This window comes from Mesoplodon bidens (assembly GCF_964165515.1).
Source record: "Mesoplodon bidens genome assembly, chromosome: 10".
NCBI lineage: Eukaryota > Metazoa > Chordata > Mammalia > Artiodactyla > Ziphiidae > Mesoplodon > Mesoplodon bidens.
The window spans coordinates 11,892,765-11,905,373 of NC_138172.1; the positions used below are offsets into that span (position 1 = coordinate 11,892,765).

A 12,609-nucleotide genomic window follows, 5' to 3' on the forward strand; every position below is an offset into this window, starting at 1 on the left:
TTTTTTGCTGGGGGCAGAAAGGAAGAGCAATGGGGCTCTTTTTACCCCACTTGGACCAAAGTTGGGGGTGTGACGGCTGTTCTCTGTACATCATTGCTCACTGCATGTGCTAAGAAGTCTCATGTCCTAGGGATGGTCCATTTCCCAATCTCAACTAGAAAAGGTGACATGTTTGTCCGTCTTCATTCCAGTTAGAACTGGAGGCAGTTTCTTCATACACTGGAAGGATTGTGTAACACCTCACCAGAAAGAAGCAAGTAAACCCACAGGTATGCTTAGCTGGAACCCAAAATTCAGGAACACACACCTTGATACACAAGAGGCATTTGCATTCTCATTGGGAATTTAAACATATGGAAAATCTTGCTGTTGCTGTTTTTCTGAATATAGATTGTATGGCAAGCAGCCTGTAAGAGACAACTAAGTATATATGGCTTTAAGGAGACAGTCATGATTTAGCTACCTTCACGGCAGGATAAATAACTTAAAAAAAAAAAAGTTAACCCCCTCAGTCAATATACCTGAACTAAGGTGGATTTCTAACTGCTCCCACTCTACTTCAATTTAACAGCAAAACCTAGTTTTAACATGAAAATAAAATGCAGTACCTTTTCTCCATAGCCTCTGTCTTTGGTCATCATTTCTCTGAGGGTCTGTAGGACCTTAATGCAGAGTTTCTCCTCATTCTCCTCTAGCAGCTGTTTAGTGTGCTTTATTAACCTGAATGGAGGGGAAAACCACGGATTACAGCCCTGAAACGATCTTTAAATTTAAAAAAAGAAAAAAAAAAAAAAAAAAACACTTGACAATCAACTTATTGTAACTAGTCAGTTAAGGAACAAATATTTACCAAGGGCTCCCAGGTTAAACAGGCTTCCGGGCCTTCCCTGCACTAAGAACAGCCTGTTGGTGTCTCAATAGCGACACCTGCTGGTCGGTAACAGCAAACAGGCTCCCTGGCCACGGGTCTGCCACACATAGTGGAGAGATGACAGGAAATGGAGAACAGAGACAGGGGCTCCCTCAAACCAGCTCATTTAGGAAGTGCAGCTATTTATCCACTGAGGATTGTCAGTAATGTGGCTAAAATATGCCCGGGGTGTAAAAAAACCTCAGGAATATGACGGTTGGAGCAAACACACTGTTCTCTTGATCCAGTCTTATTCTTTGAGGGGCCCAGAAAAATAAGAAACTCAGGGAGAGCCCATGCTCAAGCTAAACAACCAACCAAACTTAGGGTGAAAATCAGATGGAGATTTCTGGTGACGGAACCAATCGTCTCTTCTAGATTTTGCCCCAAGGCACAAACTAACCAACTACAAAGCTGTTAGGAAAAGATTGTGAGGCCCTGGTAGGTGTGAGCTTTTTGAGGGCACAAAGGCCATGGCTTTTTGAGTCTGTATGGCAGCTCATGGTGGGCACCCTGTCCACACGTGTTGAATGGAAGATGAACAAACGGGCATGCAGTTCAAAGGAGAAATTTTCACCAAAACAAGTGTCAGTAAGTAGGACTGAACCTACACACTTACTTTGGGAAGGTCAGAACAGATCCCTAGCACGGGACCTTGTACTCATTAAAGTCAAAAATCAGGCCAGCCCCTCCTTCTTCAGGAACCAGTGCTGTGTCTGGTCAGTGGGATTCTGCCCCTGAGCTCCGCAGAGAAAGGGGCTGCTTACTTGCAAATGAAGCCACCACTTTCACACTTTCTTCTGGCATCTGTGTTCTCCGGGAAAAGCAGCTCAGGCCTGTGGAGGACGTCCACCAGCACAGATAACTCGGCCTGCACCAGGGGCCTGAGACGGTCCTCCAGGGCAGAGACAATGTCCTGGAATGGAAGCACAGCCTTGGTGAGCAGCTTGGGCCACAGCTGACCGCAGGAGGGTGAGAACATTCATTTCTGACCTAAAGCATGACCACAGACGAGACTGGGTTACACTAACCTTAGCACCGTCTGGTATTTGCCCCAAATTATTAGACATTGCCCAATGGTTACCTGAAGCATTAGGCCCTGACACAGAAAACAAAGTGATAACAAGTCATCATTCCCACCCACCCTGTGAGATGGTCCTTATGCTACTTAAGGGATCATTCCACATATTTTAAAATATGATGCGAAAAGTACGTTCGACAACATGGAAAGGTGTCTACAATCATGAGTGTAAAAAATGGTCAAACAATAGTATGGATTATATGATCCGCTTCTTATAAACAACACTAATATCTAAAGGATATGCAGCAAACATTATTAAAACATCATTAGTGGTTTTCTCTGGGTGGCGGAACTATGGGTGATTCTAGTTTTCTTCTATATATCGGTTCTTCTGAGTATTCTCAAATTATTTCCAATGAGCATGAATTAGTCACATAATAAAAAGTCATATAAAAAGGAGAACACAAATGAATGAACATGCTGTATCAACATGCTAAATACATGTACCCTGATAGCATGATGGTCTTCAAATGCAAAACACATAGCTGTAGGAAAGGAAAACAGAGAGAAGTTGAAAGAGCAGCAAAACCAACACAACAAACACCATATAAAGGCAAATGGCAGAAAACAGATGAGAAATTATCTTCAAAAGATGCTAAAGTCTGCTGTCTGGCTTGCTAACTCAGAACCAAGGTATCAGCATGCTGGCTAAGAAGAGTAGAACACAGCGTACTGGATAAGATAAGAAGGATCCGTTAACCAAGGAGATTTGCATGGAAAGGGCCACTTTAATTGCATTCATCTCAACTGGGGACCCAAATTTCATAGGCCGAAAATTCATAAAGAATTGGGTGATCCAGATCATCCAATTTCTGGTGATCCAGAAACTAAAACTAAAACTTGTCAATACAATTTTACTTAATCTTAGATTTAACAAAATCTGTAATCACTCAATAATATTTAGGATGCATTAAAGAATGCACGAATGAATCAAACTATTTCTTGTGGGGAGGCGGGGGGACAATTTTCCCAAAAAGTTTGTACGAGTACATTGCCACATCCCTTAATTCAGAGTAACTTGCACACCACTGTCAAAAAGAGGGTCGCTTTGGCAAAATTCTCTGAGGGTTTTGTCAGTTTCCCTAACAGTTTCCTCTTAGAAAGCACCCAATCTCCCCTTCTTCAATAGTTACTGGTCCTAACTCTGGCAAAATGTTACTTGCCTCCAGCATTTGCTTGAGATTGAAGGAGTTCTTCGGCATCATGTTCATGAAATCTTGCATCTTTTGCCGGGTTTGAACTTCACATTGCAATTGATTTGCATTGTATTGTCAAATGTATAACATTCGGCAATCAGGGAAAGACCAACAGACAAGGATGGAGAAGCGATGGGCAGAGGGAGATGCCAGTGTTAAGTGAGGGGGGATGTCTGAATGGGGATTAATTATATAAGCGTGTCATTTGCAACTTAATGTTCTCACATTATGACAACTTTTGCTGTTCTGGGCAATCTCATAACTCCAGGGACTCAGACAGACAATAACTCATTAGATAACGAGGACCCCTTTAGCCACTGGCCAAGTCTTTAAAACAAGCACTACCTAAACTTATATATTTTATTCTATTCCCCAAGAGTATGCATACTAAATCTAAGAAGAGCCCTGGTATGTTTCTGCAGCCACGGATAATTTATTTAGTTTGAGCAGGAGAAAATACGGTGTGTTCATACAGTTATGAGTCTACAATACAATAACCTTCCTCTTTCTAAAACATAGTGGGGTCAGGAAGCAAAGGTAAAGGTCAGGAAGCAAAGGTAACCAAATTACCTTTGTTTAAGAAGCGGTTCTGTCACAACAAGGCTGAAATTCTTCCCTTGACCTGCGAAGCTCTGCCCACCTCCCCAGCTCCATGGGTTCTGGCCACACTAACCTTCCTTTGGTCTTTGAACCATATTCTCTCCTGTAGAATGGTCTTTACACATGCTCTTTCCTTCCCTTCCACTCCATTCTTTAAGTAAGTCCTACGGTTTCCTGATCTTGGTTCCAATGCTACTTCCTCAGCAATGCCTTCCTTGACCACCAGCTCCAGTTCCAGGCAAGATGAACTTCCTCATCAGTGCCTTTCGTAGCACTACTCATTCCTCTGCAGTGTTTGTCCCTCCTGACATTTTACTTTTATCTGCGTGATTAGTTGATTAATGTTTGTCTCCCTTCCAACACTTGAGAGTCTATGAGGGTTAAGGTTACTTCTGGTTTTGGTCATCGTATCCCCCGTGCCTAGGGTGGGGTTGATTAATGAATCAGTGAACTCATTCGTCTTTAGGTAACTTATGTAACCCTCAGAGATTCATTTACTTCACCAAATGATAATAATTATTACAGTCATAACAATAATAATAGTAATAATAATTATAAGAGCAGCTCACTGATCAAGTGCTCACTACATGCCAGGCTCTGTTCTATGTGCTTTATGTGTATTATATTTTCCAAAGATGGCCATCGCAGTATAAACTATCTTGCACGCTCTTCTTACAATGAGTCACTGACATCCCTCCCATCAAATGGTGGTCCATGTCCTCTCCCCTTGAACCTAAATGGACATATGTCACTGCCTTGACCAAGAGAATATGACAGAAGGGGTGCTATGTGATTTCTGAAGCCAGGTCATTAAGGCAAAACAGCTTTCACTTATCTCTCTCAAGAGAGACTTATTTTGGGACCCAGCTGCCATGTTGTGAGGAAGCCCAGACCACATGGGGAGACAATGTGTAGATATTTTAGGTGACAGCTGAGGTCCCAGCTGACAATCAGTATCAACTGCCAAACATGTGAGTGAGAGAGATTTCAAGATGAGTCCAAACAGAGCCACCATCTGATTGCAACTGCATGAATGGACTTGAGGAAGAAACACCTCACCGAGCCCAGTAACCTCCAACACTAAAAGAGAATAAAACAATCGCTATTGTCCTCTGTTAGGCAGGCAAAGATAACCGGAACATCTTGACTCTCTTAATCTTCATATCAACCCCGTGACGTAGGTGTTACGATTATACTATTTTGCAAGTTAGGAAACTGGAGAAGTTGAGTAACTTTCCCAAGGTTATGCATTTCTAAGCAGCGGAGCCACGATTTGAACCCAGGCACTGTCCTGAGATCACGCTCTTCACGACTGCACCATGGCACTGAGCTCATCTGAAGGATCTGTGATTCTCCAACTGTGGTCCATGTACCACCTGTGAGAAAATCACCTGGGGTGCTTGTTCAAAGGAAGATGTTAACATTAAGATGTATGTTTAAGTGTTTAACATCATCTAATTCTCACTACTCTCCTTTTTAACAAAGGGAGAGCACATCTCTTCATAGGTACTAGGAAAAAAAAAGAGTATACTCTAGCTAGAATTTAATAACACTTGTATTTTCATTTGGCTCATTTTGATATAAAACTCCTCTCTCAAGTCATCATTACACTTGGTTACCTACGGATTCAAGAGGCTAAAATCCCAAGGTGACGAACAAAAAGGAGCTGTTATGCCCTTATTCTAAGCATCCTCTAACACTGAAGTACTCCTTCCTAATAAGAGAGGAGGGACTTCTTCATAAAGAGATCTGTAAATCAATGAATAACCTCTAAAGACCATGACTTTGTCAGGAGCTTTTCTGGTCCCAAGTAGCTCTGCACTCCTAGCCCCACAAACATTATTGCATTTGACTGTCCACTCGCCATACTGACATCCCCCTGTGGCCAGCCCTGGATTTTCTCTGGCTTCAGGAAGCACTTCTGCGTGGGGAACCGCCTTAGGCCAGGTTAAGGATCGCTTCTGTCAGCACCAGGCATTACCTGCAATCGCTCGATGATATTCCGGTAGTCTCTGGAAGCTGCCAGGACAGAGTCTCTGCGAGCTGCATTGCGGGCCGTCAGCCGCCAGTTCATGGCAGTTTTCTGCACGATGTTGTGGGACTTGAGGAAGAGGTTGTTGACCTGGCTGTCCAGGTCCACAGGGATGGCAATGGCCCGGCTCTTGGCTGTACAGGAGAAAGGGGACTCGTGAGCCTACAATTCTGATGGGAGACACCCTAGAGACAGACAACTCCCCCCCACCATCCAGCAGGCAGATGTTTCCACGCCTATAACATGAGTGTGGATATGGAGTAGCTCAAATGAACTTCATAGTCTGTTAGGTCGGGTTTTCCAGTGTGAATTCTCAGGGGCAGCAGCTCTGAGAGAATGTAATGCTCCAAGGTCATACAGTTTAGGTAACTCAAAGTCAAGGTTCAAGGGGCTTCCTCAATGAATAGCTTCTTAGGGTCTCAGTGTTCATACATTTTAAGAATTATCAAGACAGGGAACTCATTTGGCCAGTAAACTGTTTTTCTAAAAATTCTCCAGTTTGGTATTCTTTCAACAATCTACAAAATGCTGTTTTAAGCCAAACACAGTACAAAAGATAATATTCACAATGACATAAGCTAGTCTTTCCATATAGGCTCTTGTATTTTTTTTTTTTTTACTCCCTTCAAAAAAGGACAATTCCAGTCCCATCATGAGAAAAACATTAGTCAAATCCACAATGGGGTATACTGCAATAAAGATGTTAGAAAAAAAAAAGTAACCAGATGAGCAAAAAAAAAAAAAAAGAAAGAAAGAAAAAACCCACAATGGGGGACATTCTACAGACACCTGACTAGGACATCTCAAGATTGTCAAGGTCATAGAAAATAAGGAAGGTCTGAGAAACTGTCACAGACCACAGGAGACTGGGGAGGCATGACAACTAAATGCAATGTGGTAGCCTACACTGAATCCTGGAGCAGAAAAAGGACAATAGTGGAAAAAAGTGGTGAAAACCAAATCAAGTCTGGAAGTTTAGTTCATAGCAATAGGCCAACGTCAGCTTCTTAGTCTTGACAAACGTAGCTGGTAATGTCAGATGTTGACAGTGGGGGAAACTGGGTGAGGGATATATGGGCTGTTGTGTTATCTTGGCAACTTTCTTATAAATCTAAAATGACTGCAAAATAAAAAAGTTAATTGAAAAAAGGAAAATAACTAGACGAACAATCCTTTTTTCCATATGCGAAATCCAACAACATGGAAAAAAATAAGACAACCGTTCCTTGTCTTCAAAGCTTCATACCAGTAGAAGCAAAAAAGTGCTGGGGTTAATGGATTGTACAGTTTTCTTGCTCTGCTGTTTCACAAATACCAGCTCTCCCTGCCTTTCCTCATCACGGCCAAGACTATGAAAACATTTCCTCTCTCTGATGATTACTGGGCTAGGGAACTCAGAGATCTGCCCAAGTTTTAACCAACAACCTTAAGCTGCAGGATCATACATGGGCAGAATTTAGGGTTACCTGGGGAGCCCATCTCAGAACCCTATTTGAGAGATATCACACCACGAACCTATAATCTGTAACGTACACACTTTCAAAAGCCTAACCTCCTTCTGTGAAATAGTGCCATGTAAATAATAAAAAGACACGAATACCTGCCATATGAGTATAAAGGAAATCAGACAGGGATGACTGAAATCGGGCAACGAGCCCTAGTAAACACAAGCTACACTTGCTGGACAGCTACTCAACAGTGCTAAGAACCCCACTTGTCTGTCCTGGTGTCTGCAGAGATCTTAATAGCTACTAGAGACAGACAACCCTTCTTAACTTAGGCAGGAAGATTATCCCTTTGCATAGCATGTATGGGGAGGGGGTGGAACAGAGCAAAGCAACAGAGTCTGACAAGATGAGGGTGAAGGGAGCTGTAATGGTTGTAACTTCCTTTCAAAGCTGCCTATGAGAGGTGATACAAGGTTGGGGGGAGGGGATGGAGAAGCATTTATCATCAAGAGACAGAAGGGCGTTCCACGGGATTGGACATGTGCTTTGCACGAAAAAAAGTTTCCATGTGGTCAAATATGTTTACCGGATTAAACAAATCACTTTCTTGAACAAGGGGCTTCCCAGGGCCTTGAATAAACTTGAGCTCTGTGACTTGCCAAGAGTTGCCTAACATTTAACCGTGGAATCTTGTTTTTCAAAGCCTATCTTTCTTTGGGACTTGCTGGCTCTGGACTTTGGCAGGTGCTGGCTTGGAAAGATGAAAGGGAGGTTTAAGAAGCAAGATCTCAGTTCCAGTTCTGGCTTTTCAGCCTCCCGGGTGTGGAAGCCTCACAGAGCTTTATAGCCACTGCTCCATCCAGGGTAGCCTTTATGACCATGGGGCAACGCATTTTCATCATGTTAAATCCAACCTGAGTTGGTGTCTTACCTACATCAGAGAGCACCCGAATGCAGCTCTCCACTGAGGCCTTCTGGCTCGGCATGAGCCAGTTGCAGTGGTAAACCCTGAACACACCTTGCAGCAGCTGCACAAAGACGGGCTGGCGAGTCTGCGAGAAAGAGAAGCCAAGAGGAAGGCGACGTGAAGACTTTTATTTGTGACTGATTGATACGCTAGTCAGAAACAGACACTGCCTTGAACCACGGGTTCGTGGACCCTTATACAAGGGTGGGAAGGGGTGACCAGTGATAAGCTGGATTCCAGAAGTGGTCTGGCCAAGGGAGAAAAAGTCAGAAGCATCTTAAGGCAATGCACCAACTTGATGCTAAGTCTGACCACCAGAAGGTGCAGCAGAATATCACAGCCTGAAAACAGGTATTCTTGTCTAGTTACCAACTGGCTGTGTGACTGGAGGCAAATCACTTCACTTCTCTGAGCTTTAACTTCATGCAATATATAAAATACAGGGGTTGAGGCCAATGAACCCCCAGAGTTGTTTCTCTCCCGTTGCAGAGCACAGGCTCCGGACGCGCAGGCTCAGCAGCCATGGCTCACGGGCCCAGCTGCTCTGCGGCATGTGGGATCTTCCTGGACCGGGGCACGAACTCGTGTCCCCTGCATCAGCAGGAGGACTCTCAACCACTGCGCCACCAGGGAAGCCAAAGAACCTATATTTTTAATCAGCATAAACAAACTGGTTAGTGAATCTCACCTAGAATGCTCCTTACTTCTTTATTTCTGGCAGTGTCTTCAATGACATAAGGAGAAGCTAGTTCTGATGGTTACTCTTCACAAGTGTTCATTTACTACAGATCAGTACTTGCAAGTTAACTACAGAGTAGGAGTTATTCCTCTCCATGATGGTATAAATTTGTACTCATTTTAAAATAAAGGAACTCAAACTACGACTTAATCAATTTGACATTGACTTCCTGAGTGCATTTTCAAATTATAATTTTGGCCTTCATCCAAAGCTACCTGGACCAGAGTAGCTTTAGACCTGCAAGGCAAAGGTCACTGTGTATGGTAAGCTACTCCACTGGTCTTTAATTTTTAGGAAAAAGTATTTGCAGATCCCTTCCGAAAAACAGGAGGAGTTAATACAGCAACGAAAAAAAGTCCAGAAAAAACTCTAGAGAAGTTTCTTAGATAAAAGAAAAACAATTGAAAAGTGCTAGGGGAAAGGAAATTTATTGTAAGAAAGTAAAACAGGTTATGATATCACTTATATGTGGAATCTAAAAAAAATGATACAAATGAACTTATTTACAAAACAGAAATAGACTCACAGACATAGAAACAAATTTATGGTTACCAAAGAGGAAAGTGGGGAGGGATAAATTAGGAGTTTGGGAATAAACTATACACACTACTATATATAAAATAGATAACCAACAAGGACCTACTATATAGCAGAGGCAACTATACTCCGTATCTTATAATAACCTATAACGGAAAAGAATTTAAAAAAGAATACGTGTGTGTGTGTGTGTGTGTGTATGTGTGTGTGTAGAACTGAATCACTTTGCTGTACACCTGAAACTAACACAACACTGTAAATCAACTATATTTCAATTAAAAATTTTAAAAATAAAACAAGTTAATAAAAATTCACAACCTCCTCTATAAACACCGTTCAGATAACTTTCACTTATTAAGTACCACACAGTTCACATAAGAGCTCACTGGGGCCTTGGTAAGTATCCTATGACAGAGGAGTTACCTTAATACCACAAAGGAAAAACAAAAGCTCAGAAAGGTTACAAGAAAGCAGCCAAAAGAACGAAGTGATGGCCAAGCAGTGATCACCTTCAGGGCTCTCTGATGCCCCAAATCTGTGCTCTTTCTACTAAGTTCACCTACAAACCAGAATCTCATTACTTTCTTGAGGGAGTACTTTCTGTTCTGCACCTCACAGCCCACCAAGACAGTCAACTGTGTTACTAACAGAGAACAGGAACACAGAAAGCCTGAGAAACTGGCTGAGAAGCCCTGATACTGAGCCCCTGAGCCCAATGGGTCCACTGAGAGCAGCGATTTATTGAGAACACTTCTTCCCTGCCTGTCCCTGTGCTGAGTGCTTTATACACACCTCATCTGACCAACCCCTGACCCCATGAAGTAAGCAGTGGTATCATCACCCACCCTCCTGGCTAATGTGCGTGGAGTTGGGATGGGAACTCAATGGCCTAACTCAAAGAAAACGAATCCTTCGACTAAATGAATTCAATTGAACCAATATTTATTGAGCATCTGCTCTATTCCCATCTGGCCTCTGAATAAAAGATGAATAAATCGGCCAGAGGAGCTGCTTCTTAATTATCCATTTTAATGGACAACCTGGGGGCATCAGCTCAAGCGACCTCTTGGGTTAATGAACATGGTTGCCCATCACCTTCTTCGTGAGATTCTTCCCTGCTTAGTTCTTAAGGCCCTGCGTTGCTCGTGAATCCCATTCTGTCTGTAAGATGGCCCCTTGATCTTCCTCTGGTCTCTTTTACAAACTGTCCTTAATTATCTGTGCTCTGCCCAGTTCCCTTCTAGTCAACCCCTTCATTTTCCCAGCTGAGACTTGAACTAGCCAGTGTTTATATTTGGACTTTACCACTTCCCTCTGCTGAGTCTCCCTCATTCCTTTAACTCACTCAACCAATGAACATGTACCAGGGGCCAGGCACAGTGCTCGAGATAGAACAGTATCTGAGACACCTCTCTGCCCTCCCCACTGTAGCTTGCCGTCTAGCAGGACACAGTACAAACTGCCAATTATTAAGCACCTACTGTGTACCAGGCACTATGCTATATTTTCATAAACATTAACTCTAATGCTCACAATAATCTGCAGGGTTGATACTATAACCCTGTTAGAGTAAGAAACGGGGTTCTGAAGTTTCAAGATCTACCCAAGTTCACAGAGTTGCGAAGGGGTGGACTGAGGATTGGAACGCAGCTCTGACCTGCTATAAAAGCCTCCAAAGTTCCATTGCTGCGCCCGGATCCCACATTTCCAGCTGCCTCACGGACCTTCCACTGGCACCTTAAATGCAGCACAGCCCAATCCCAGGCCACCATTTTCCTCCCTCACAAATGTGGGTTAAAAGAAGGGAAGGAAGGAAACAAAACCAGGAAAGACGAAGGTACAAATCTAGCTGGGGAGCAAGACCAGGCTTTTCAGCAGATCAAGTAAGACACGTTAGGACAGCTTCAAAAATAGGATTCCTTGAAAATAAATATTCTAGAAATCCAGCTTGGACTTTGTATTTTAAATACGCTTCGACAACCTGGGCCTTGCTAGGGACTTACATAACACTTATGTTGAAGATTTATTTCTCTGACCACTCCTACCTGTTGATTGGCTTAAAACTGGTTTCAGAGCAAGGCAGTGGAAGGAGACAGCAGGGGGACCAAGAGGAAAAACCCAAAAGACAAATTCCTGTTTAATGGTTTCCATTAAATTCATTTGATGGGTTCACTGTGACATCTGGTTTCGCAATACTGTTTCACAATCTCTAGGAGAACGGGTATTGCCATAGCAATTGCCACTATGCAAGTCCAACTGCATAACTATGCCACTATCCGAGTCCAACCTGACTAACCAAAGCAGCTGGCTCTGTAGAACAGCACTTGGTAAGGAGCACGTTCTGGCCTCCAGCAACTCATGTGCTTGGGATCTAACAAGTTCCTGTTGCCCAGTTACACAAAAACTGTGTACAGATATTCTAAAAGTCGCATTCTAACTTTATGATACTTCAGAGCACGGGTCCCCAACCCCCAGGCCACGGACCTGTACCTGTCCCCGGCCTGTTAGGAGCCGGGCCGCACAGCAGGAGGTGAGCGGGGGCAAGCCACCGAAGCTTCATCTGCCACTCCCCATGGCTCCCATCACCACCTGAACCATCCCCCACCCCTCACCCCGTGGAAAAACTGTCTTCCACGAAACTAGTCCCTGGTGCCAAAAAGGTTGGGGAGCGCTGCTTTAGAGATAACTAAAAGCTAGCAGTGAGGCTCAATTAAATAGAAGGTTACCAACAGTCCCTAAGAAAACATATCTTACTAAAAATTCCATAATTCAAGTTTTAGAGTCAGACAGGTCTGGGTTGAAATCATGGTTTTGCCAGTTAGTAGCTGTGACCATGGCTGAGCACGGTAATTAAATCCTCTGAGCCTCATTTTGCTCAGCTGCAAAATGGGGATAAGACCAACTGTACTAAGCTAATATGAACTCCTTTACATAGGTAATGGAATATAGCAATATCTAATAAACGTACCAGTGATATTATACTGACCGTGAATCACTCTTCTCTTGGAGAAATTACCTTAAGATTATTTGTCTACGCTCCAACCACCCTGGGCCACCCATCAACCCCAGGACAGCCTCCATCTATTTGCATGACAAGGA

At 43.2% G+C, this 12,609-nt stretch overlaps 1 protein-coding gene across 3 annotated transcripts in view; it reads right to left on the reverse strand.

Moving 5' to 3' along the window:
- ITPR1 (inositol 1,4,5-trisphosphate receptor type 1) overlaps positions 1-12,609 on the reverse strand; it is a 327,139-nt gene that overhangs the window by 123,232 nt on the left and 191,298 nt on the right. For all 3 annotated transcript variants that reach the window (XM_081245778.1, XM_081245777.1, XM_081245776.1), the window contains 4 exons: positions 8,199-8,319; positions 5,769-5,953; positions 1,678-1,826; positions 609-720 (listed from right to left, as the gene is read on the reverse strand). In XM_081245778.1, coding sequence (XP_081101904.1) covers positions 609-720; positions 1,678-1,826; positions 5,769-5,953; positions 8,199-8,319 — 567 coding nt within the window. The remainder of the gene's footprint in view (positions 1-608; positions 721-1,677; positions 1,827-5,768; positions 5,954-8,198; positions 8,320-12,609) is intronic.